At 48.6% G+C, this 27,599-nt stretch overlaps 1 protein-coding gene across 2 annotated transcripts in view; it reads left to right on the forward strand.

The window, feature by feature from the left end:
• Nucleotides 1-417: 417 nt before the first annotated feature.
• PPP1R16B (protein phosphatase 1 regulatory subunit 16B) overlaps nt 418-27,599 on the forward strand; it is a 102,915-nt gene continuing 75,733 nt past the window's right edge. Inside the window, exons 1-2 of one of the 2 annotated variants that reach the window (XM_060284177.1) lie at nt 418-640; nt 26,686-27,036. In XM_060284177.1, the coding sequence (XP_060140160.1) occupies nt 26,787-27,036 (250 nt within the window). In that variant the 5' untranslated portion in view covers nt 418-640; nt 26,686-26,786. The remainder of the gene's footprint in view (nt 641-26,685; nt 27,037-27,599) is intronic. The other variant, XM_060284176.1, reaches the window with a different exon arrangement.

The following is a 27,599-nucleotide window of genomic DNA, read 5'->3' on the forward strand; positions in this document are numbered from 1 at the left end:
TACGTCGCAGGCCACGGTCCCCATACTCCCACTAGTCTGGCTCTCGTCTCCCACCCCTCAGTTGGGGGACCTGATCACACAAACCTGCCCCCACGGCAAGACCTGGTTGGGCTCCTTGACGTCCTAGGAAGCCTTCTGACTCAGGCTTCAAGGTAGGAGACTTGAATTGCTGGCACTTGTACTAATGCTGTGTGACCTTGGGTGGTTTACTGCGGCTCTCTGGGCTTCCTGATGCTCTTCCATCAAATGGGAGCAAGAATCCAGTCCTGGGCTTCCCCCTTTCCAAGCTAGTAGTGTTGGAGGGTGGGAGGAAGCCCGTAAGGAAAACTCTTCCGAATCCTGGTCGCTTCTCATCCACCTTCAATTTCCAGCTGCTCAAAGGGTAGGGTGGTGAAGGGGTGGGGAGCACCCAGAGACGCGAGGACCCTTCCTGGAGCTGCCTCGTCGGCCAGGCAGGGTAGAGCGCGCCCACTCCCTTCCCACGAGCTCAGGCCCCGCCTCGGGGGAGGAGCCGAGGGGCGGGGTGGAGGCTCGCGGTCGTGCGGATCAGGCTTCTGTCGCCGCACTGGCAGCTGCGGCTCGGGGACGGACGGACCGAGCCACGGCCGGGAGCCGCCCGGGGCAGGGCTCGGGAGAGCGGGTGAGTTCCTCCGCGGCGTCGCCTGCTTCCCTGCGTTCTGCAGCTCGACAGGGCGGGGGATGAGGATCGCGGTGAGGAGGCGGTCCCAGCCTCTGAGGGTCTGGCTGGGGGTGTGTGTGGAGCTTTGGCTAAGGGCTGGCGGCAGAAGGTAATTTGGGGGTGGGGGGAGCCTGGAAAGGCGGGTACCGGGAGCGCAGGACCCGAGAGTCGGGCTGGGGTGGGGGCGTTCTCCCGGGTCTTGCGCGCCAGAGATGAGGCCGGGGTACGGGGCGCAGTGGCAGGTTGTTGGCTGCGGCCGCCGTGGCCGGCTCTTGCGGCGGGCAGGGGGCTCCTTCGCGGGTTCTGGGCTCTTGGGCCGCCGTCTGCCGGGGGGCGCAATGCCGGGCAGAAGGAGCCACAACCAGCACCAGACAGCCCCGGCGCCCAGCCCCGGGCCCGGCACGGGGGCGCCGCCCCCTCGCGTGGCGGCGCTTGTTCCCCGCAGGCGGTGGCAAGGCGCCGAGAGGGCTCCTGCCTGGGCGGGAAAGGTCCCCAGGGCAGGCGCCCCCGCGTGCAGACCCGCCTCCTGCGGGATCCAGCTGACAGCGCCCCGCGGCCCCGGGGAGACCCCGCGCGTGGTTGTTCCCGGCCTCTCCGAAGGGCAGCCGTGCGCCCGCGGCTCGGTCCCCCGCACCTGGAGCTCTCCTCCCCTCCCGAGTCCCGCGCATCGACTCCTGCCGGAGGAGCGCCCCCGAGCGCCTAGGATGGGCAGAAACTGTGCAGCCCTCCCCGGAGAGGTCGCGCAGAGGGGTCTCCCCAAGGTCACCGGGAGCGCCCAGACTGAACTGTCCAGACTGTCCCGAGTGGAGAGCCAGGGGTGGGGGGGCGTTCTCTGCCCGCCTCCTTCCCTGAGGCCGACTCCCCGCCTCCTTCTTCTCCAGTCCGGACCGGCTTAGCGGGAGATGCTGATGATGCAGCTCCCAGCCTCGGGCGGATAATTGGAGCTCTGAATCTGGCCCTCCTGGGAGGGCGGCGCGAAAAACCCGAGACCCGGTGCTCCCGGGCATCTCTGGAGCCCGAGGAGAGAGACGCGGCTCCATAAGCGCTTCTCAGAACCGAAAACCGAGCTGCTTGCGCGCCCATGTGACTGGATTCCACATAATGGGCCCCTGTTCTCACTGTCAGAAGCGCCCACCAGCTCTCAGCGGCCCCGGGCACCAGGTGCCGCCTCTGAATCGCCCTCTGTGGAGGACCCGGACCCCCGAGGTATCAGGCGCCCTTGCCCGCAGGGCGCCCCCGGGAAGGGGCCTGCCGTTGGCCACTTCGGCCAGCGGGGGTACTTCCCTGTGGGCCCTGCCATTGCCCGTGTCTGGTGAAGCACCGGAGGAAAACCCTCCATCAGGGAGGCCTCCTTCGAGACTGGCCATAAAGCTTCTTAGCTCAGCCAGTGACTAGCTCTCTGCCCGAGAGCGAGGCCCTTGGCCTCGGAGCCTCAGTTGCCTCTAGGAAACGGGGCTAATCAGGCCGTGGGAGGATGGGGAGAGGACCGTGTGAGGTGCTGGGTGCAGCGGAGCTCGGCAGCGGGAGCGCTCCGCTGTTAATACCAGCGCCTCTCAGAACGCTTTGCAGTGGGGCGTGTCTCTTTTTTAGGCAGGAGCTGAAGTAGAGCCCTGGTGGGTGGTTCTGCAGGGGCTGGGGGAGTTTCCACATCTTCCTCCCTCCGCTCTGTCATAAAGAGGCAGCTTGCGGGCGGCTGGTGGGCGCTGGTGAGACCTTTCAGCTCTCAGCCTGCTCCCGGACTTTCCCACACAGCCTCCCAGCCCCTCATCTCCCACCTGCCGCCAGGATGTTGGAGGCAAGATGTCAACCAGACACTTTGGACCTTCAACTTCGTACTCTGCTGTGAACTGGAGTCTACCCAACAGCGTCCCCCTCCCTGGAACCTTCCTGACCCCTCTCCTGGTCCCAGCTCTTGCCAGCCTCTGAATGTCTTCCTTCAGGAAGACCACTTGATCCCGCTCACCCCTCTTTTGGTCTCCTCCCTCTGTGCCGTTCATTGGCGGGCTCTGGGTTGGGGCTCCTTGCATCCTTGCGCCCTCTGAATCTTTCCTGGCGTGGAGGGACATGGCAGGCAAGACCCAGTGCATGCTCAGACTTCGTTCTCTTTGGTAATTGATGCTGGAGTGGAGGTTACGTTTCTAATCCAGCTGTTACGTCTGTTCGGGAGCCTGAGCCACAGGGCTAAGAGGATGCTGACGCAGAAAGGAGGGTTTTTCCCCAAGGCAGTAACCTTCTGCAGAATTCATTTGGACTCTTTGGAAACTAGGGCCCCAGGTTCTTCTCAAAACCTGCTCCATACCCAGCGTCAACATTCTCTAACCAACAGAGACTACAGCCAGAATGGCTTTATGGATCACGGAAGGCACATACCTGGATTCCTGTGCTGTGTTTGGACCATCAGGAACTTCACCCAACCTTGACCCCCGTGCCAATCTAGCCACCCCCACCTCCATGCCACCTGCACCCAGGACTTGAAGCACTTGGTGTACAGTGGGTCCCAAGTGGCATTCTTCCAGCAGAGGCTAGGATGACCTTCTTTATCCTGAGTACATCCTAGACACTGGGATTTAAGGAGGACTTGGACAAGCTTGCCTCCTACAGAAAGCCACAAAGTTTGAAGAGCAAGGGAGTCAGATAGGCCTAGTTCAAATTACAGGTCTCTACTTAAAAGCTCTGTGACCTGGGTAAATTATTTACTCTCTCTCACTCCTCGTTTTCTCATCTGTAAAATAGGTATAATAGTAATGCCTGCTCTGTGGGGTTGTGAGGATTCTGTGAGCCCGTGATGCACAGGAAGTGCTTCGTGCAGCACCTGGTATGGGCAGGAATGCAGGACATGTTTATCATCACCATCACCACCATTTCCTCCTTTGCATTGGGCTCTCACAGGTTCCCCCCTCTCACCCTCACTCCCCCACCCCCCGAATCTGGGGGATGTCAGAACTCTTCTGCCTCTAGCTAACAGGACAGGGAAAGCCCCTTAGCCTGGAGGGGGTGCTGCTGATTTCTGGGAGTTCAAGTCCAGCATGGGCCTGTCTCTAGGAAGTCTGTCATTTAGCTTTTCTCATCTGGCTGCCGTTTTGCAGCATTTGTTGATTCGTTCAACAGATGTTTACTCCATTCTAGCTATTGTGCTTAGCGAGGGATTTCAAGATGAATCAGGCAGCTCTCAGGCTTCTCAATCTAGGGGCAAAAGGTGATAGTGAGGACCCAGCTTCACTGGCAAGAAGAGGAATGAGGAGTCGAGGGATGGATGAACAGGTGGGCTCGGCTAACGAACCCAGGTCTCATTCCTGAATCTGCCACCTTGTAGCTGGGTGGCGATGGACAGATGCATTACCTCTAGGGTGGTGATGTGAGGAGAATAGTGAGACCACATGGGCAAAAACCTCAGCTCAGAGCCTTCTAGATATTAATCAGTGCTTGCAAATGTTGGTTGCTATTATTATTAGTCTGCAGTGACCAATTGCAGGTGGGCAAGTTTTGCAGTAGGGGCACATTTGAGCCCTTCAGAGACAGATTTCCAGGTGGTGGCTAGTAGCGGGGTGGGCAGCCTGAGCCAAGAGAACAGCTTGTGCAAAGGCACAGAGGCTTAAAAGTGCTGAGTGTCTCGGAGAGCAGTGAGCAGGAGTTATAGCTGGAGCACCGTCCCCGTAGGGTGTGACTTAGGGAGGGGCAGGAGGCAAGGCCAGGGAGCAAGGCCATCCTGCCAAGGGGTCCCGAATGATTAAACGCTTGCTCACCCAAAGCGGGCCCCCTGCAGCTAACGGAGATGTCTGATCGCAGTCTAGAATTAACTTCTGCAGGCGAGGAAGGGCTGGTCTGTGCACGTTTGCCAGTACATGAACTGTCCTTTCCTCTTCCTCCTACCTGGAAAGCACAGAGGTCCCCTCCTTCTTCCAGAGATGCTTTTGCTACTTCTGCGCCTGTTTCTCTCTTCCTGGGACGTTTCTCACTTGAAGGAAGGGGATGTGGGTGGAGGAAGCGTCACGCTCTCGTTCCCTCGACCATAATAAGGTACCAAGTACTTTTCTGGATGCTGGTCACTGACCAAGGTCTCTGCTCGTATTGCCATCGAATCCTCATACTGATTTATTGAAGTAGATGCATTTATCCCCACTGAACAGAAGGGGAAACTGAGGCACAGAGGATGAGGCAGTTTGCTAAAGGGCACTCAGCTCATAAGCGGCAGGAACTCATGTCTAGAGGTCTCCGAAGTTGCTCTGTGCTATGTGTACCACCTCGCGCATGCCCTTGGTAAATACCTAAAGCTGACTGCAGAATGTCTGGCAGTAGCCCTGGATGCTGGGCTGTAGGCATCTTGGCGATGGATCACAGTGGGGTGCGCTCCAGGTCCCTGGGGACTGCCCCATCCTCTCCCAGCCCTGATGTTTGGGAAGGCCCTGCGTGCAGGCACTTGGCGACGGGGAGCTGTTCTTGGATGTCTCAGAATTCAGGGCTTCCTTCCTTGGCCCGCTAGGCCCCACGGACGTGCCTTGACGCAGGCAGTCTGCAGCTTGATTGATGTAGCAGGTGGCAGTAGCGCTCCACGGTGACCCCAGGAAGGAACGAGTCTTTTAGGATGGCTGGTTAGAGCATCACGTGACCACACACCCTACCTGTTTACAGAAGACATCAAAACAAAGGCTCGAATTTCCTTTTCTACAGGAGGCAAAGTTCAGGGCCACGGGTTCAAATCCTGCCTCTGCCTTTCACTAGCTTTTGGGTGTTGGCCAGTTTCTTCACTTCCTTGCACCTCAATTTCTTCAACTGGAAATACAGATCACACACACACTCACACACACACACACTCACACACATACGTGTATGTGTATATATATACAATTCAGAGTTGTCATAAGGGATGTAATCACGCATGAAATTGACTTCCACATCATAAATATATTGGTATCGTATCCACAAAATTTCCCTCCATGGCTCTTAGCATAATTGCGATTATATGGCTATCTCTGGTCATTATCCTTTTACTCTGTCTCCCCCGCACTAGGCCAGTGGTTCTCAACTGGGGGCAGTTTGGCAATGTCTGGAGACATTTTTGGTTGTCACAAGTGGGAAAGTGCAGAGGGGGCGGGGAGCTACTGGCATCTGGTGGGTCAAGGCCAGGAAGGCTGCAAGATATCCTACAGTGCCCAGGGCAGCCCCCCAGAACAGAGAATTGTCCCATCCCAAATGTCAATAGTGCCGAAATTGAGAAAGCTTACACTGGACATGAGGCCCCTAAGGTCAGTGACTGTGTCTGATTCATTCAGCCGTGTGTCCCCAGTTGCCCAGCATGATGGCCGGCACACAGGAGACAACCAATATGCATTAAAGGGATGAATGAGTACTTGGAAGGCCTTATGTCCCTTGGAGTCCCAGAGGTTTGGCTTGCAGGACAGTTTGAATGGACCGAAGCGATTCAGCTGAACTTGAATGATGAACAGCCAACTGGTCATTCAGGCCAAAGAAATCCAGACCGAGCTCTTTTCCTTCCCGAGCAGGTGCTAGGGGGCCCGAATTATCAGCACTGTTGCTACGATCACCGCTGCATTTTGCTCATATAGACGCAGGACCCACCTTTATCTGGACAAGCAGGCTGGGGCAGGGGAATGTAGGTGCTCATAAGGAACGCCCTGTCGGCTGGGCCCTTGGGATCTGCCAAGCTGGGGCGCAGCTGCTGTCAGCTTCCTGTTTTTTTCCCTTTCTGGTGGAATGAAGGAAACCCACTGAATGGCTATTTTTCCACTGACATTTACAGCAGTGTGATAGGCCTTGGATTAATGAGGTCAAGCTCCAGTGTGAAATCTGCCTGATAACTTGAAGCTTGGCCAATAGGAAGACATGGCTTGTTTTCTTTGAGCATTTGATGTCTTTGGATGGCTTTGGCCAGGGAAGTAGGGGTCACGACTCTATACAAAAGAAGGGAATGTTTTACGCCCCAGAATCATAGAGGCCAGAGTTGTTGTCTCTTTTTCAATTTAGTGGGAAGGTTTATTTTCATGTGAGCTTTGAAATAATTCATTAAAGCAAAGGTTCATCATGAGCCTCATCCTGCTGAGCCTAGATCTGGGCTGTTGAAAGGACCAGGCTGCTTTTCCAGGGCTCTCTGGGAGTTTGAAAGAAAAGAGCGGCCCCAAAGGGTGTTTGGACAGGTTAGAGGTGTGCATGGATTAGAACTTATTCTGATGGGGGAAGGAATCTTGAGCACAGCCCTCAAACTTGCTCACAGCCTTTGGGTTTCTGTAAAATGCAGAATCTGATGCATTAGGTCTGGGGCCTGAGCATCTGCATTTATAACGAGCTCCCAGGGGGAGCCATTCTGCTGGTCTGTGAACTGCACTTTGGGGAGCAAAGGTCTGGGGAAGCCCAAGTCTACAGGTGAGGGGTCCCTGGTATCACCCACTCAAGCAAATTTAGCCTGTCGCGCCTGTTCGCCCAGCCATCTGCTCTGCAGGCTGGTTTGCAGGGGAGCGGACTTACTGCTCCCCTTCTCTGTGTGCCCAGACCTGGGACCAAGCCTGAAGGAAAGGCTGCTTGCCCGCAAGGAGCAACGGAAACAGCCAGAACAGGTGTGAGGGGCTTCTAGCACTTCCAGAAACGTGTGTCGGGAGACACACTATTCCTGGGTCACCTGGTCACCTGGGGATTGTTAAACACACAGATAGATCCCTTGGCCCTAGCCCAGCCTACCTGAGTCAGAACCGGCCAAGGTGGGACCCTGGGAGTCTGTATTTTTAAAAGGTGTGCCAGGTGATTCTGGTTCACAGCCAGGCTGGCAGAGGGGAAGCCAAGAGGAAGAGCTGGCAGCACGTGGAAGTTAATTGCTCAGGAGGCCCGGTGTAAAGTTGTAGCATTGTGTTTAGCCTGATGGCACATGGCTGAGGGAGGGACCTAAAGCTAGCCCGCGCCGCTTGCCTAGCTCTGTACCCTGCAGGGTTGCATCTACCTGGAAGGAAGGGCATCTTTTTCTTTTTTTTTTTTTTTTTTGCGGTACGCGGGCCTCTCACTGTTGTGGCCTCTCCCGTTGCGGAGCACAAGCTCCGGATGCGCAGGCTCAGTGGCCATGGCTCACGGGCCCAGCCGCTCCGCGGCATGTGGGATCTTCCCGGACCGGGGCACGAACCCGCGTCCCCTGCATCGGCAGGTGGACTCTCAACCACTGCGCCACCAGGGAAGCCCCATCTTTTTCTTAATAATAATGGTTAACAATTAGTACTTATTATGAGCCAAGCACTATTTAACTTTTAGTCCTCCTAGCAACTCTAAGAGGTGACCTTACCACGACCCTGATTTTACGGCTGAGGAAAGTGAGGTTCAATGACTTGCCCTTGTCACATAGCCAGTAAGTGGTGGAGTCAGGATTTGAATCAGGACATCTAGCTTCCAAGTCCTTTAACTTAATCATGATGCTGTCTGACTTTGGGCAAAAAATGCTGTTGCACTTTGTAAGCTGTCCCTGCCCTGAGGGAGTGCCTTTCTCTAGTTCTTCCCCAGATGGGGGAAAGGCTAGCAGTGACCTTGGCTGGCTCTGGAGTCAGACCTCAGTTGGATCCCTGCCTCTGCCACTTACTGTAACCTTGAGAAGCTATTTGCTAACTTTGCTGAGCCTCAATTTACCAGTGTGTAAAATCGGAATAATAATCGTATGAGAGGCTATGATTATTTAGCCTGTGTCTGGCACATAGGATGTACTCGATACATACCAACAATAATTATTACATTAGTGTCAGTGAAGTCAGTCCCTGGGAGTCATAGCTTCAGAGCAGAGGGGATAGGCGAGCAGAGCCCTGTGTCACTTACATCCCAGGGGACTGGGTCTGTTGTTTTGTTCACCCTGGTTACTTATGTCTATTACTTACCTAGGCATTCCTAACCTTTGCTTCTTGGCGCTGGTTACAGACCCCAGTGTCCATGCCAGCCTGGCGAGTTCTCAGAATTTCTTGGCTCCCAGAATGTTTCAGAGTCTCAGTGAGAACTGGTTTTATTTCCTGTCATCCAAGAGCAAGTAGAAGGCACACATTCTCACACTTACTTTCTTCAGGGCTCTTGGGTCTTCTTGGTGACTTTTCCTGTCCCCAGATTCCTTTCTGGAACTCTGTAGTCATCATCGCCCCACCCCCACCCCATGAACTGGGCAGAGAAAAAACGCTTTAGAGTCATTGCCTGTTGCCTTATTAAGAAACAGGGAAGAGTTTCTCCAGAATTTCATTTTTTTTTAACGTATGAAATCAAGCTTTTGTTTTCTTATTGCTGTATTTTATGCTTTTTAATTATAAAAAGAAGACAAACTCATTATTAAAATTCAAACCGTACAGAAATGTGGGAAATGGAAAGGGAAATTTCCCCAATCATCATCCACTCATTTCTTTTTCTCCAGAAGAAATCCCTGAATGTTTTATGTCTTTCCATAAATTTCTTATGCATATACAAATCCACATGCATTTACATGTTTATCCTTTTTTCTTTTTAACACATCTGTACAACCCTTTTCTGAAACTTCCCTTTTCAGCTAATTTATCTTAGCATATGTCAACACATATAGATATACCTCAGTCCTAAAGGCTACATGATATTCCCGTAATAAAAATTTACCATAATTTGTTTTCTAGTCCCTTGCTGGCAGTGAAGATTATTTTGTTTTTTTTCCTACTACAAGTGTATGATGCTATGACATCCTTGCTTACACAGCATGTATCTTTGTACACTGGTATGATTTTTTCTGTAAGGAAAATTCCCTGCAGTTTGAACTATGACATTGTCAAACTGTCCTCCCAAGAGGCCAAACCAATTTCATTTTTCTTTTTTTTTTTCTTGGCACGGCATGCAAGATCTTAGTTCCCTGACCAGGGATCAAACCCATGCCCCCTGCAGTGGAGGCGCGGCATCTTAACCACTGGACCGCCAGAGAAGTCCCGAAAACCAATTTCTATTCCCTCAACCATGTGTGTGAATGCCTATTGCCCCAACCCGTTCTCCATCACTGAGTAACTTTAATTTTTGCCAGTCAGATAGGAATAAAATAGAAAGAATGTTTCTAGGTCAAGTTCCACAATATTTCAGATTTTATGACCCTTTAGACCGTGGCTACATAAAGATTGTTAAATATTCAAGAACTGCATTTTACTTGGCTTGATGCTTGGAATTAGAGACATAAAATTAAATTAAACCAGCTCCTTCCCTTCGGTTGGTCCCTGTCTCCTGAAGGAAGCAGACAAGTGGGCAAATAAAATAAGAACAAAGCTGTGCTAGAGAAATGTGTAAGCTAAGTTCTGTTCGATAACCTCTTCATGACTATCATAAACGAATTTGTAAAATACAGCATACACTATGTCCCGGTGGGAGTGGGGATACTTGAAATCCTCAGAAGAAAATGACTTGTTAGAAGCAGAAAAATCATGCTGCTTACCCCTAGTGGAGGCAGCAGAAGAGATGGGCAGCTAGGAAGGGAGAAGTAATTTTGAAATAGACTTTGTGGTAGTTTCCATGTTTACTAATGAGGTTTGTTTGAGGGAGGCTGTGCCGAAACCCAGCTGAGTTTGCAGCTGGTGCTGATGACCAATCGCTCGTACCTGGACAAACGTGTATGTTAGTCCAGAAACAGTGAGAGCAAAGGAACAGAAGGCTGGCTTTAAAAATCCACAACCTTGGAGCTCATAGAAGTTGGATGTGGGTGGCATGAATTGGCGGTTACTCCAGGGGTTACAAGGATGCGTGCTCTGAACAGTGCCCACTGTAGACTGGGTGCACAGAATGGGCGTTCAATGAATGAGTAAGCATCAAAGATGTCTGTGTCTTGTAAAAGGGCCTCCTACTCAAAAAGAATAGATCCATTTAGAAAGGGGTTATGACCACCTGATCTTCCCACCTGCGGGAGCCACGCCTTAGCTATGCATTTTCTTTGGGCTACCTGTCTTGGATAGCTCTTCATTCACCGCAATACCTTAAGAACAACACGCGACGAGGAGCAGCTGAGAATATCTGAAACAGTGCTGTGGAATGAAACTAACCATCATTTTACAGCAAAGCTTCTAAGCCAGGATCTCTGGAGCCAATTGCAAAGCATGCAGAGTTGAAAAAAGACTGTGGAGCCAGAGACGGTCCCAACTCATCCTTTCATGGATGGCAAGGCAGGGGCCAGGTAAGGTACATCCTGGGTCTGGCCCCCACGTTCCTCCAACAGCCAGGTCTATTTTGTCTGGTTTGATTCTATAGCTCTGGCTCCAAGTCAGAGGACCACTCCCTATGATACGACTGATGGAATAATGTCAGTGAATTTCAGTCTCTTGGTCTCCCACCCTCCTGTCTACCCTCTTCCATTTATTGAAAATCTACCACATGCTGGGTGACTCTAGGGTGGGATGAAAAGTTGAATAACACCTATTCCTTGTCTCTCGAGAGCATCTAGTTCAATGGAAGAGGCAGATCTGAAACTAACAATTACTAGTTGAGAGCCACAACAGAGATGTGGTCAAATGCTTTGGAACTAAAGAGGAGAGAGGAACCCGTTTGGCACAAGGCAGATAAAGAACAATTCGGAGGGAATGAAAGGAGCATGGAGACAATATTGTGTAAATGAGACGAGGCAAGTCAAGTGCTGAGCACGGTGCCTGGAAAGCACTTAAGAGATGATAGATATTATCATTACAGCACTTGGGCTAGCTCTCAAAGAACAAGGAAAAGCTTGGCAGGTGGAGGGAAAGAAGGGTACTGCCACTGCATGGGACAGCATGAATGAAGGTGAGGTGGTGAGTGAGGCAGAGAGACAACTCCATGGGCTTTGCAGAGGAGAAATCTACATCTGTGTTGAAATTCTAGTTCTGCCACTCACTAGTTGTGACTTTGGGCGTGTCAAGGTGAGCCTCCGTTTCCTACTCTATGTACTGGAGATAATGAGACCTGTTTTTAAAGGCTCCTTGTGGGGATTAAAGTTAATTTATGGGCAGTACCTGACACATAGCAGAGTCTCAGCCAATGGTGGGTACCATTGTGGCGTGTGAATCCACCAGACCTATTAAGTGTAGCTGAAAAATTGAGTGTTTAGTGGACTTGGGGAGGGTGGGAGGGAGGTTAGGACGACCAGAGGTAAAGCTAAACATGTCAAGGCCAGATACTGGATGGTCTGGTCTCTGAGGCTAAGAAGTGTAGACTTTACAGGCACTGGGGAGACATTATAGGCTTCCCTACAAGGGAAATACAGGATCAGAGTTGGGTGCAGAATGAAAACTCTGCCAGTGGTGTGGATTGTGGGTTGGAAGGTAAGAGATGGAGGCAAGGAGACCATTTTGGGAAGTGTTGCCTCCCATGTTCCTGTCTTGACAACCCACAGCTCACATTAGCCAAGTGGAAGCTCTGTTAAGTCCTGCAGACAAGTGCTGCCTGGAGAGGCAAATCAGGGCAGTGGTTCAGAGCATGGCCTTCAGTGTCAAGGTCAATGTGGATTTGAATCCTAACCCTGTCACTTACTGGCTGTGTGACCTTGGGCAATTACTTAACCTCACTGAACTTTAGTTTACTCTTCTGTAAAATGAGGATTAACAGTACCTTTCTCATAGGCTTATTGTGGGATTAAATGAGATAGTGTAGATAAAGCAGCTAGCTTAGCTCCAGGAATGTAGTACGTGTTCAAAAAGAGTTAATCATTAAAAATTTAAAAATTGTTTATTTCACCACGGAACCCTTTTTCCATGTAACACCTGTTAACCTCCTCTGGAGCTACTAGTGTTCCACAGAAAACATCCTGCTTTAACCTTTCTGGAGAAGCAGCAGCACTTTCTGCTCCAAGAAATAAATAGTCAAGAGGGTTGCCAAGTTCTAACACAGTGGTTCTCGGATGCATATTAGACCCACCTGGGGAGCTTTTTAAAAATTTCAATGCATGGCTGCACCCCAGACCAACTAAACTGGAATCTCTTGAGATGGAACCCCGTATTTTAAACATTTTTAATGGTTTATTAAGGTAAAACAAACACAGAAAAGTACCCACATCCTAAGTGAAGTGAATGAATTTTCACACATCGAACATGCCCAGGTAAGCCATATCCTGCTCAAAAACCTGAATATTATCAGCACTTCAGAAGCCCTTCCTCAGTCCCTTCCCAGTCACCCCGACTCCAAAACCACAATTCTGATTGATAACAACAGAGATTCCTTTTGCCTGTCGTTGAATTTTACATAAATGGAATCATGTAGTATGCATTTTTGTGTTTGGCTTATTTTGGTTAACAATGTGAGAGATCCAGATTGTCAAGTGTAATTGTGTATTACTCATCCATGCTGCTGGACTAGGTTCCATTGGGTGTGTGCACCATAATTTTTTTTCCCAACTACTGTTGGTGGGCATTTTGGATAGTTTACACTTTGGGATTATTGCAAATCGTGCTGTCAACATTCTTGTAAATGCCTCTTGGTAAATGTATATAGAAATTTCTGTTGAGTATATTCCTAGGAATGAAATTGCTAGATTATAGGGCATCATAGGTTCAGCTTTAGAAGATATTGCTTGAGCAGTTTTTTAAAGTGACTGTACCAATTTATATTCCCACTCAGTTTATAAGAATTCTTGCCAACCGCTGGTATTTTCTGTCTTTAAAAAAAAAAAGGCCACTCTGGTGGACATATAGTAGTCATGCTCTGTGATCTTAATATAAGTTCCCAGCATCTCCAAATGATTCCAACTTTGTAGCCAAGTTTGAGAACCTTTTTCCTGACAGGTTTTGAAAAAGCAAAACACGCATTAATGGAACGGTATAAAGAGGTGTTATAATGGCAGGTGCCTCCCCATTGACTCTCTTTGACGTCTCTACCCAGAGTTTTTTATAGATCTGATCTGTCTAATCAGCAGGTGAGGATGCTTTTGCTGTGGAGGGAGAATGTAGAGGTGTATTAAACCTGACAGCCTGTGCCTCATTCATGTGTGCTTTATGTGGGCAAATGGTTCCATCAGGAGTGATCTGGAAGCTGGGAAGAGCCCATGACAGGACTTCAATCTCTTCTTCCAATTTAAGACCTGAAATAGAAAGGAGGACATGAGAAGTGACAAGTCGTCTATACAGATGTCATCAGATGAAAATATCTGGTCTTTGAGATCAGGATTTAATATTTTATGTTGTACTTTTGCTCCCAGCTTGCCCAAGACCTGGCACTTGGAAGGTGCTCCAAAAAAAAAAAAAAAAAACAGTCATTGAAGTCAATATTAGAACTATGTAACTGGCTCTAGTGAAAAGCACAACTCACATGGATGCAGAGAAAGGTGTTGGTGTGGATTTAGCTAATCTGATGAATAGTTTTACTTCTCTGTGGTTTCTGTGTTGTGGCTGGTATTTCCTATTTATTCGTTTATTACAAGCATATTTTCCTTTATACCCTTAAAGGAAATAAGGGGTCATTTTGTGGATAGATCTCTATTGTGCCTTTCCTCTTGAGTTTGAGTCATATTTTCTGTTTTTTGTTTTTGTTTGGGTTTTTTTGGCCACGCTGAGGCATGTGGAGCTTAGTTCCTCGACCAGGGATTGAACCCACACCCCATACAGTGGAAGCATGGCGTCTTAACCACTGGACCTCCAGGGAAGTCCCTTTCCTGTTTGCTTTAAAAATTTTTTTTTTTCTAATAATTTTAGGTTACATCTTGAACATCATGAATGAGACTTGAAGAGACTCTTGGTTCTATATGTTCCTCAGAACAGTAATGACTTTTAAAAAAATCAGTTAACTTGACCAAACAAACTCTAAATTCAGTTTCCCCCTGGGTAGGCAGCAGCTGAAATCTTTCTTCAGTTCTTTTAGCCTTAGTTGGGCTGCTTGGAACCTGCCCTGCACATGCAGCATTCAGAGAGATTTGGACAGAATCTATACTCAGCATTTGGGGCTACCATCTGCGACTCTTTTCTGGGATGCTTTCTCCTCACTTCCCAACTGTAGTTACCTGAACTCTGTCCTTTAATTCCTCAAACGGTAAGAGCAAAGGTTCTCATCCAGGTTGTAGCCAACAGGTACAACACTGACTGGGGCCTGCCCTCGGATAAAAAGCTACAAAAACATGGAATTCACCTAGTGCAAATTTCTTTCTTTCATGTGTTGGCTCCTCTCTGGTTTCTGTCTGCTTGTGGTTGAACAAATTTAGTGCCTTCCAATAGGTTGTGTGTGTGTGTGTGTGTGTGTGTGTGGTGTGTAGAGTTCACAATAGTTATATGTGAGGGGGTGTGTCCAATAAGAGCTACTCTGCCGTTACCAGAGCAGAACTTTTCTGATCAATAGTTTTGTTCATTAAGGGACCCTTAGGACCCCCATGCTTTATGGCATAGCACATAGTAGATGGTAATAAATATTTGTTGATTGGTTAAATGAATGCAGCTTTAAATTAAAAGTGGAAGTGAATTAGAGGAGAAAACTGCCCAAAGAAAATTCTGAAATTAGTTACTTGTCGTTGACATCAGGCACAAAATAGAAAGAGTGTTTAGCAATTTGCTGGAGAAAATGATGAGTGAGAGGATTGAAATTATATTAGGGCTCTGAGTGTAGACCAAAGTCTCTAACAAAGTGAACCTGAGATTCCAACACGAGGAGATAAGTTCAATTGTGACGGTAACATCACTTTCATGGTATTGAATCTATGGCTTATGGAGAATTTTCAATGGAATAAGGGGTCATAGGGGAAGCAGAGGTATGCTTGGAGTTCTGTACACCCAAGAGGAGCCAAGAGGAGGGAATCAAAGTGAAGGGACTTTGGCTGGAGATCAAAGAGGGGAGGAACGAAAGCAATGTAAAGGCAGGTTACTACAGCCTGCCTCTCTCTGCATGGTGACCTGGAAGGTCACAGATCCCATACAGAGAGACTTCAAAGCCTGTGTATTGGATGGAAACTTCATTTACCCAAATGCAGAGGGTCTGGAAACTTCCTGATTTATTCTACTGACAGCTTCATCTCCCAGAGAGTAGAGGAGAGAAGACAGTTGCTGTTATGAATCTGGTTTGGGAGCTGTTGGGTAAAGTGAAAATGAGAAAGTGCTCACCAAGAAAGCGAACAGTAGTCATAGGGGGCTGAGCTCATAGGGTTTGGAAGGCAGAGTTTTATGAAATTTAGGATGAGATACTTATATTTCCTGCCTAAGCCTCCAAAGGTGATGACAGCTCCAATAGTAAGGGAAGTTATGACTGTAATCAGTTATCCTCACTCTGCATAGATTTCATTTATTTTCCTGCAAAGGGTTCTCTTCTTGCTTCTAGTCGTGCTTTTGTGGCCCATCTTTCCTGTCTGACATTTTCTCTATTTTCAAGCAGGGGAGATAATAAAAAATACTTAATAAAATACTTAATAAAAATACTTAATAAAAAATAACCATCATGGCATATGACTGAGCAATCAGAAAAGATGCCAGCTATAGACAACTGGAATAGCCCTACTTATGGGTTCCTTAACCTCTCTGAGTCTCAGTTTTCTCCTCTTTGAAAGGGGAACAACACCTACCGCAGAGTTGGCACAATGATTCCAAGAGATGTTACATGTAAAGGATTGGACCCATGGAAGATGTGCTGTGCACAGAAGCTGCCATTTTTACCCTGCATTCTTTATCTCTGGGTTCATTTCATCTACATATTTTATAGGTTCTGAGATGCTTATGTTTTAGTTTTGCTTTTCTTTTTTTTAAGTGGATCGGTCTTATTTTACTTTTTTTTTTTTTTTTTTTGGCCCACACTATGCAGCATGTGGGAGCTTAGTTCCCTGACCAGGGATCGAACCCACGCCTCCTGCATTAGAAACGAGGAGTCTTAACCACTGGACTGCCAGGGAAGTCCCACTTATGTTTAGTTTCATTAAGCATATGTTTTTACTCTATACTGATTTCAGCAAGTATTTGCTTTATTACCAATTGATCTGTCTGGTTTGTTAGTCGCAATGTCCTCTTATCTCCTTGATGATTAATACCTTGGATTTTCTGAAATCTTGTGTTTCATGAGGAAGATCTTTTAAAGCACTTGTGGTTCTTTTAGAGTTTTTTCCTGGTTCCTTCTCCTTTAATATACGTAGACAATGGAATTAGACAGACATGGGTTCGGATCCCAGCTCCACCACTTACTGGCTGTGCAGTTAATTGGTACCCATTGTCTGCATTGCTCTAGCCCTTTGTCTCCTCATTCTTTCTTCCTCCAGGGTAGGACTTTCTCCTTTGAGTCCAACGCTCTGTTTTTTATTGTTCTCGTTTCCTTGGAATTATTCTCCAAACCTCCATGAACAAAATACATGAAAAGCTTTTTAAAATTCCCATCCCAGCTACTTTCTACTTGGCTAAGAACACCCCTGGCTCAAGGGAAGGAGATAGCTCGCCAGGGATATCTTTGAGGTTTCTGAAGTGGAGAGAGGGGCTTCCGCAGACCACAGTCCCCTTCCTCCTTTATGTTGGTAATGCTGTGAAACCCAGGATGCCTAGGATGGATGAGAGAGTGATCCCTGGCTGATAGTGATTCCTGCCCCTCCCTCTTTAACCCCATCCAGTTACCAGCAGGACACTTACCTCCCTACTTTCCAGGGAGGGGTGGCAATTCCACAGGGGCTGCCAACCTTTGCTTGATGTTGGCTCAGCATACTGCTTCCTAGAACCAGGATCCGGTCAATTTAAGGGGATGGAGTCATGGAGGACAGTTCTTCATTCTACCCCCTAGTGCAAGTTATTGGAGAAATTCTTCCTAGAACCTAAGATATTCTTGATTCCTGTCTACCACTGAGGCCACAGTGACTTTTGTTCTTGGTTGAATGATATATTGATATTGAGGGACCCTTCCACTCAATCTGATAACTTTCCAGATGTCTGTGTTTGAGACTAGAGGATTTTGAACAATGGGGCAAAGGCAAGTATTGAAATCCAAGTAGGCAAGCGTGACGGAGAACAGAGCTGCATGCTCAGTATGCGTGCAGCCAATTCCCACTCCTTTATCTGTGGCAGACATTACTAATCAATCACAGCCCTCATTCCTCCTGTTATCACATGTGGCCTCATAACCTCTGTCCTCAAAGTGCTCCAAGAAGCCACCACCAACCTAAGAGTTGGCACAACAGAGGAAAGCTCGTCCAGGGAGGTCATGCTGAGAGAGGGAGGCAGAGGTGGCAGAGGCCACTCCAGCCTTAGTCAGTGTGAATAGCCATCCCCTATTTAATCAATGTGTAAACCAGGAGGGCATTCTGTGGCCACACGTGGCCTCCTTTGGAAAATGATCCCTCTAGCTGCAAAGGGAGTTTTTATCTCTCTGCAAGGGAGGGGGTGGACCACACACCCCCAAGCCTGGAGAAGCAGTATGTGTAATTTGACTCCCGTTTCCCCGTGCTTAGCTATTACATAAGCTTCTTCAGAAGACTGGCTGGTTTAGCACCGTGACTGTGACTGACTAATGTGTTCGTAGACATCATGTCATCTTTGCATGTGCCCCATCCTTGGCACCTTTGTTCTGTCCCCTGCAGCCTCCTCCACAGTGGCATTCTTACCCAGAAGTAGGTGGGCCTCTCTGTGGGTTCAGTTTCATGGAGAGAAGCTCAGCATGGAAGATGGTTGTGTTCACGGGTTTTCCTTCACCCCTTCGAGCTGTGGCTTCCTTTGAAGTTTTCTCAGAGCTGAGTCTGAGACAGCTGCCTCACCTTCACAAGTAGAAATGAATCTAAAACATCGTCAGTCAATATCTACTTGCAATGGTTCTTCCACACTGTCTAGCCTGGTGGTTACCAAGTGCTGGGCTGCAAATACACACGATAGAGTCTTACTGCTAATACAGATGATCTGTCTGCCAGGTTGGGATTGGGGTTCACTGAGCCAGTCCCACCTCCAACCCAATATGGACCTTCTCTCTCTGCAGCCTCAAGAGTGACCATGGTGTTCCTGGTGGTGGGGACCTCAGCATCACACCATGGCTGGGCTTTGAATCACCAGTGTTAGACAGTTCTTCCTCATTCCAGGCTGATCCTACTTTTTTTTTTTTTTTTTTTTTTCCCTGCGCCACGCAGCACGCAGGATCTTTAGTTCCCTGACCACGGATCGAACCCACGCCCTGTGCAGTGGAAGCATGGAGTCTTAACCACTTTCCGCCAGGAAAGTGCCAGGCTGATCCTACTTCTTCATTTTGCCTGTTTATGATCCCAACTCTGTCCTCTAGAGAACAAAGCTAATCCTTTCATTCATGGCTTTCATTAAGGCCTGGTCCTATTTTACCAAAATGGCCCAGCCAGTTCAGACAGAGGTCAGCTGGGCTATTATCTCAATGCTGGACATGATTCTTTTCCTGAGAGAACTCAAGGTGCTTTAGTTGCTTGATCGATCACTCTGTTCTTGTTTAACTTGTGGTTTTCGAGTCCTGCCACCCTCCCCTCTCCTCCATCCCTGCCCCCCACCCCCCAAGGTCTTGCCAAATTGGGTTATAGTAAGTGGGCTTCAGAGAACAGTGACAAATCAAGGCCAAGCCCAGGGCCACCACTCAGAGGTCTGGATGAAGGAGCACAGCTGGGAGAGGCAGAGCTAAGGAGCAGACCCTCAGGGACCCGAGTCCCACAACAGATTTAAAACCAGGGTGTCTGTCTAGGATGACTGTGCACGAAATCTAGAAGGTTCATCACAGCAGGGGTAGAACAGAAAGTCTACAAAATCCCATGAGAATGGAGTTGGTGGGGGGGGGGGACAAGGCTAATTTCTAATTCAGATTTTGGAGCACCAAGGGCCCCAGAAGTCTCTTTGTTCATGAGTAAAGCATCTTTATACTGGGGGGTGGGGAGTGAGCAGGAAAGGGGAAATGACGCTATTATTCAAAGGAACGTGCTGAGGGAGGGCAGAGGTGTGCATCCTTTAGGAGAGAAAGTGGGTCCCAAGTGAGCTCGGAGCAGGGAAAGCCGGTGCAGCGTTTTGTTTTGCTTTTTCCCTCGTGCTCAATGGTACAGGAAGCACGAGGCGCAAGCACTCACGGCCTTCCTCCAGGGTGCTGCCAAGGTTCGGTGGAGAAGAATAGCTGAAGAACGAGAAAAAAACTCTTAACGTTTTCTGTTAGCAGTGTGAACTTTGAGGCACTGTCTGACTCATGTTTTAAAGTCTCTTCAATTTGAATTCACCTTCCTTCGTGTTGTTTTTCTCAAGGCACTGGGCTCGAGTCCAAAGATGTGTCAACCAGCCGCTCCTCTGGGATGGAGGCGTCGCAAGGCCTGGGTCCCCTTCCCCCCATCTCAGGGGGCGGGGCTGCCGTGGAAACCTGGCTTTGGCCTTCCCACCCTTCTTCAAGGCGGGCCCTCAGCTTGGGCCTGGAGGGCCATAAGATGGCCATTCTAGGGGAAGTGGAGGTATCTGGTTACATGCCCCAGCAAGAGACCACTCATTCTGATTCAGGCAACGCCTCCTTCTGGGGCGCCCATTCCTGCATCCCTAAAAGTAGCATAAATGTCTGTTAGGGTACTTTTGGCTACAAGTAACAAAATCAATTCAACTGGCTTAAATAATAAAGGAGATAAAGTCCAGAGGTCCCTAAATTAAAGGACCCTGTTTCCCTCCTCTGACTCCCGAGTATTGGCGTTATCCAAAGGCCGGCTTCCAGCGGCAACTAGGGTTCATGCTTCCAATTAATGGGCAGTGGGAAGAGACAGCTTCTGATTGGTCCAGCTTAGGTCATGTGCCTCCCCCCCAACCAATCACTCTGGCTGGGCTTAGGCCGTTGCTCGTGGACTCTGGCCAATCAGCACGGAGTGATACTGAGGGAACTACACAGACCATCACCAAGCTGTGTATTTCAATGGGCCCATGCCTTTCTTCTCAGAGACATATCATACTCCAAACAACACTCTTATATAATAGCCTTCTTTTCATTTTGGGGGAGGGGAGGGATTCTGTAGTGCACCCTGTCCAGCCCGCCTCCACCTCGTCCCCAAGCGCAGCCCCTGCTTCCCTACACTGCTTGTTTTTCCTTTTCTGCGGCAGCGAGGGTTAGTGGATACACCAACAGGAATCCGGTTCAGCTTCGTCAAACAGCAGTCAGAGGATGAATCAAGGCTTACCTCAACTGCCTGTTCCTGCCTCACTGAGGGTCAAGGGCGTTGGCCTCAGACTTGGGGCTGCCCAGAATCGGGCTACTTTGGTTCATCCACCCAGACGTGACACAGCCACTGGTTGGAAAAATTATCGAGTACCGTATTTTGTTTTCCCCTTGCTTCTGATTCCTGTTTTAAGAGCGCACACACTTCCTGGATAACCTCACCCCAACCTGGCCTCTGCGGACCCCTCCCCCACCCGCGTCTCTAGCCCAGCCAGCCATTCCATTATCTCGCGTCCCCACATCACGCCCAGTTCTCTTCAAGATGGTTCATCCGGATGCTCCCACAACACACTGGGCTCAGTATGTCTCCGTAGAGCTGGTTTTCCTCCAGTGAGGCCCTCCTTGGGGATCTCCTTTAAGAGTTCATGATGCCTGGAATTCTCTGGCGGTCCTGTGCTTAAGGCTGCAGCACGCTTCCGCTGCAGGGGGCATGGGTTCAATCCCTGGTGGGGGAATTAAGATCTCTCATGCCACGCGCAGCGGCCAATAAATAATAAATAAATAAAAACTCCCCTGCCCTTAAAAGAGAGAGAGAGAAAAAAAAGAGTTGATAATGCCATTGCTCTCCTGGGTTCTGGCAGTTTGGGCTGTGTCCCCATCACCAACCAGGGCTACCTCTGGAACTACGGACAGGGGCACCGGGTCTCACGAGGGAGCCAGTCCACAGCTCATAGGAGCCAGGACTTCTGTGAGCTGCCCCAGCACCCAGGCCAGTGCCCTGTCTTGGGGGCTGCCCAGCTGCTGTGTTACCAGCACCGATGGCAATTCTGTAATTAGACCAAGCAGGGTTTTCTTGGACGGGGGTGGGAGGAGGTGTGTGGGTCTATTGGGGGAAACTAGGTCACCTGAAAACCAACAGTCAAGAGGGAGCTGTCCTGGAGCCCCAGCTCCAGGGAACCCAGAGGGGCGAGCGGGGTGGGAGCTGGCAGAGAGAGCAAAGTCAGAGAAAATGTGCTCTGGCCCCCTTTTCTGGCCCTTGGGAGGCATTGTTCTCACCTTTCTCCAGGGGGCTGGGCAACTGCCCTTAATTCCTTTACCCAGGCAAACTGTCCAAGCCAGGGAAGGCACAGCAGTGAGTGCCTTCCATCTGCATGGGGCCCACCACCCTGAGGCCCAAGGAGGGCGCACTATACTGGGAGTCAGGCCCAGGGTTCAAGTTACTGCTCAGTCTCTGTATCCCGTGAGTATGTCCTCCACTCCCTTGTGCCTCTGTTTTGTCATCCATCCAATGGGTAGGGACTGTACCTGTCTTTACCCCGCTGTATACCTAGCTCTCAGTGCAGTCCTGGCCATGTGATAGACGCCCAATAAATATTTTACAGATGAAGTAATGAGCTCCTATGAGTGCTTCTTTTATAAGATTGTTGTCACTGAGGATCAGTGACCAGGACGGTTTCCCAAATGTCAATCACAATTTTTGCCAGCACGAAATACCATCAATATTTAATTTTTCTTTGCTACCACCTTGTAAGATTTCCACTGAAGTAGATTTATTTAAAAAGGAAATTTTATTTCACTACCATAAATAAACACTAACTGTGAAACCAAATCCACAGGGAAAAAAAAGTCATTGTTATTACATTCTGTCTTAGATACGATTTCTTGCCCAAGGCTATTAGCCTGAGGCCTGCTTTCTCTTTGTTTAGGAGGGAAATTGACACGATTATAAACATGGTTATAAAGATGTCTATTAGCCACCAACTATTAGCATTTTCTTCTGGAGACAATCTGATAGACTGAAAAAGAAATGAAAAGGAGGTAACTTGGTGTCTCTGATTCCATGTTATATTAAGTCTTGTCCTGAACTGTTGAAAATTCCCTGGGTATGGGTTCTCTTTCTACACTTAGGGAAACACCCGGCTGGGATGATAGCTGAGGAAGTTCTTGGAAAAGGATTAAGGGCTTTAACAGGGTGATTGATATGATTATTCTTATCTTCAGTCTTAGCATGTTTTTGGTACCTACCACTTAGTAGGTGATCAGTGAATACTTAATAATGAAGAAATGAGTAACCATCTGTGTACAGAATCTTAGGGCTGAAAGAAACTGTACAGAACACTTAGGCTGATCTGTCATCAGTAGAAATTGTATTCTCCGGTGAGTGACGGAGAACTTGCCACCTCCAGAGACAGCCACTGGACCACAAGCCCTTGTTCAATTGCTTGTTGGACAGCTCTGGAGGCCAGGTGCCTGTTTTGGTTTTGGTGCACACCACTGATCTTCTATGTCTTGGTCCTGTTCTGCATCCGGGAGACTCACAGACTATCTTCTCTTTCTTGTGCAGATTGGACTTGTGGATATTTGGAGACCGCTGTCTCATTCCGCCTAAGGCAGGGCTTGCAAACTGAAATGACCATAGGAGCTAGCAAGGGATGCCAATTAGTGAAGGAGGTCAGGTGGGCGTAATGGGGGGGTAGTGGGGACTATGGGAAATTAGATGGGCCCCATCTAAAGGGGACAGTCCTACTCCAGACCTGCTGATAATTGCCACGTGAGCCCAGTGTGGCCAGGTACTGAGATGTTCTAAGAAAAGCTGAAAATCTGATTTTGGATATAAAATCTTCAAGTTTTAAAAGTTAGCAATGAATGACAATACTGTAAATCATGGTGTGGGCCAAAAACCAATCAAGCAAACACACAAACATGATATGGACCACAGGGGACTTTCTGGTTGTCTGGCCTTGTACCACAGGTTGCTCACTGCTTCCCACAAGACTTCTGTTCCCATTGGGCTGGGCAGTCCCATCCACTTCCAGCCATGTTTGTGCGTGTTGGTTCCCAGAACTTCCTCCATGGTGTCCAGCACCTCTCCATGCCTTTGTACATTGCCAAGCTCCCAGGTCTTCCCTCTTCACCTGGTGGACTACTCATCCTTGGAGATTCAACTCAGTTGCCTTCTACTCTGGAGAGCCTTTTCTGATAACCTTAGGCAGAAAAGGTCTTCCATTTTCTAGCTGTGTGATGTAGGGTAGTTTACTTAATCTCTCTGTGCCTCAGTTTTCTTATCTGTGAAATGGGGATGATAATAGTATCTATCTCATTAGGTCATCAGAAGGATTAGATTAGTTTACAGATAGATGACAGACAGGCAGACTTGGGTTTCCTAGAAGGCAGAGCTGATCCCCAATCCATCTCTGAACCAGGGCTCATCACAGGGCAGGTTTCACTGTTTGATTCCTTGAAGAAGTGGGGGAAAGTAAATATGTGGTCCACTAGCTCCCAGTGAGTTCTGACCATCATGATGATACAGCATGGTTGTGAATTCAACTCTTCTGAGCTCCTTACTTTTAAAAACGAATATCTACCTAAATGACTAAAAAACAGTGAGCACACCAAATTCTGGCAGAGAAACTGGATCACTCACCCGTGGCTGGTGGGAATGAAAAAATGGTACAGCCACTTTGGAAAACAGTTTGACAGTTTCTTATGAAACTTGTACTCTTGGGTATTTACTCCAGAGAACTGAAAACTTATGTTCACACAAAAACCTGTACATGAATGTATTAGCCCCAAACTAGAAACAACCCTGATGCTCTTCAATGAGTGAATGGATAAACAAACGGGGACACATCCATAAAGTGGGGGTACCACTCAGCAACCAAAGAGGAATGAACTACTGTTATGCAGAACAACTTGGATGAATCTCAAGGGATATTGAGTGAAAAAAGTCAATCCCAAAAGGTTACCCACTGTCTGATTCTTTTATATAACATTTTTGAAGTGACAAAATTCAAGAGATGGAGAACAGATTAGTGATTGACAAGGGCAAGGACAGGAGTGCATTGGGAGAGGAGGATGAGGGATCCTTGTGTGATGGAACTGTTTGTATCTTGACTCTGGTGGTGGATACACAAACCTACACTTGTGACAAAATTGCTTAAAACTAAACACACATACATACAAATGAGTACATATAAAACTGGGGACATCTGAATAGATTGATAGATTGTATCAATGTCAGGTTCTTGGTTTCGACACTGTACTGTAGTTTTGCAAGATGTTACCTTTGGGATAAACTAGGTAAAGTTTGCACGGGATCGTTCCACATTATTTGTTACAACTGTATGTAAATTTATAATTATCTCAAAATTAAAAGTTTAACTAATTGAAAAAGCATTGCAAGATACTCAGAACAAAACAAAAGGCAACCAAGGGCAGTTTGCTTGTTTCCTGCTGAGTCTTGCCATTGTCTTATGTTTATCCTTTTTTTAAAAATGAATTTATTTACTTATTTATTTTTGGCTGCGTTGGGTCTTCACTGCTGCACGGGGGCTACTCTTCGCTGCAGTGTGCGGGCTTCTCATTGCAGTGGCTTCTCTTGTTGTGGAGCTCGGGCTCTAGGCGCGAGGGCTTCAGTAGTTGTGGCGTGCGGGCTCAGTAGGTGTGGCGCATGGGCTTAGTTGCTCCGTGGCGTGTGGGATCTTCCTGGACCAGGGCTCGAACCCATGTCTCCTGCGTTGGTAGGTGGATTCTTAACCACTGTGCCACCAGGGAAGTCCTGGCTTATGTTTATCCTTGAGATCTGGTCCGCTCAGACCCCAGGAGCCTTTGCCCTCTGAATATTGCCAAGCCCACCCCTTCCCCATTCCTCCTGTGTATGCTCCAGTCTCTTCAGGGAGAGACCTGAAGAACATTCTGAGCTCCTGAGGGTCCAGCTGAAGGCTGAATTCTGGTCTTTAGCCTCCTGAGGACCAGCAGCTCCAGAGTGAAGCAGGGAACCCAGGAGATTGACGATCACTTGCTGAAGCCCAGTGCTATGCTGATCCCCTTTATGATAGTGAGCATTTCCACAGCATATAAATGTAGACCTGTACCCAGCATCCTGCAATCTTCCACCAGCCTTGCCCCCATGGCTTCCCAGACGTGCTGCGTTTACGTGTCCCTGCTTTTCTTCCTCCAAGCTGTTTCTCTTTGCTATAACCTGTTTCTCTTTGGTATAACTTTTTTTCGTCAGCTCTTTCTTCCTTGAACATCCTGTAAATTCTGGGAGGTGGATACAAAATTTAACAGGTGGGAAAACAGGCTTAGAAAGGCTCAAGTTGTTCCAAGACCTTTTCCTTCTGCATCTGAGAGCCCATAGGGTCTGCGCTTACAGGAAGACAGCACCCACTTGGCTTCACACTGAACTTTTGTTGATCTCATGTCGCCCAAGAACTGATGAGAGCAAGAGGTGTGAATTTTTTTTTAAAAAATCATCCAAAGAGGAAAACTTCAACTAAGGTTTTCTAGGTCCCAGTAGTTCAGCAGCTATTTGTGGGTCTTAGGACCCCTTTATACTCTTAAGATTAAGGTTCCCAATGAGCTTTCATTTATGTAGATTATATCTGTCAATATTAACCTATTTTGTAATTAATACTGAGACATTTAAAATATAATCCTCATTCCTTTAAAACTAACAATAAACCCCTTCTATGTTATAAAAATAAACCCGTATGTGTTATAACAATAGAACAACCTTATATGAAATTACAATATGACCACTCGAAAGCAAGGATTGTTATGTGACCGTGATGGAGGTGTTAGCTAACAGTGGTAATCATATTGCAGTATATCAAATCAACATGTTGTACACTTGAAACTTACACAATGTCATAGGTCATTTATATCTCGATTGAAAAAAAAAAAAGGGGCTTCCCTGGTGGCGCAGTGGTTGAGAGTCCGCCTGCCGATGCAGGGGACACGGGTTCGTGCCCCGGTCCGGGAAGATCCCACATGCCGCGGAGCGGCTGGGCCCGTGAGCTATGGCCGTTGGGCCTGCACGTCCGGAGCCTGTGCTCCGCAACGGGAGAGGCCACAACAGTGAGAAGCCTGCGTACCACACAAAAAAATAATAATAAATAAAAATAATAAAATAGGGGGAAAAAGCGTTTGGAACATGGGGCCGGGTGACATCATCAGATCGGAGTTTTGAGTCTGACAAGCATGTCCATGTGTGTCTCTCCCCTTCCCCGCCACAGGCTCCAGCATGCGGCCCCAGCCCCGCAGGAGCCCCCATGCTGCCCCGGCCCCCGGCGCGCTGTGCTAGCCTCCAGCCAGGGCGCGGGGAGGCGCGGAGGCCATGGCCACCCACGTGGACCTGCTAACCGAGCTGCAGCTGCTGGAGAAGGTGCCCACGTTGGAGCGGCTGCGCGCCGCCCAGAAGCGCCGGGCCCAGCAGCTGAAGAAGTGGGCGCAGTATGAGCAGGACCTGCAGCATCGCAAGCGCAAGCATGAACGGAAGCGCAGCACGGGCGGCCGGCGAAAGAAGGTGTCCTTCGAGGCCAGCGTGGCCCTGCTGGAGGCCTCGCTTAGGAACGACGCCGAGGAAGGTAGGTCACTCCTGGTCCTGGTTGGTGTATGGCTACCTGGACCTCCTGGATTCTGGGTTCTGTGCCAGTGGAGGGGAGAGCAGGGTGGGTCTGGGAAGGGCTCTGAAATCTGAGACTTCTTTTTGAAAACAAGAATACCAGCCTTTGGCTAATGAATACTCATTTTCCTTCCCTCCCACTAATATTGACTGTCAGCCTACATCTTGTGCATTACTATTCCAGATATGGTGGTGAGCCAGTTGGATTTGGTTTCTCTCCTCCAGGAGCTCAGTACTCAGAGGACTTTGCGTTTCCTAAGCTCCTCCTCTGTACGGCAGAACTGTCTGCTGGTCCCCTTTATTCGGTCTTCACTTTAGAGGTAGATGGTTTAGACGGGTGGAGAACAGCATAGGCTCTGAGGTTAGATGACCCAGGTCTCAAGCTGGTTTTGCAAATTATCCCCTGGGTGACCCTGCCAAGTCTCTTCAGCTCCCTGTACCTTAGTTTCTGCCTCTGTAAAATGGGGATATTAATAGTATCCACCTCCAGGGCTTGCTGTGAACACCAAAATAGAGAATACCTGC

This window comes from Globicephala melas, chromosome 15, assembly GCF_963455315.2.
Source record: "Globicephala melas chromosome 15, mGloMel1.2, whole genome shotgun sequence".
Lineage (NCBI taxonomy): Eukaryota > Metazoa > Chordata > Mammalia > Artiodactyla > Delphinidae > Globicephala > Globicephala melas.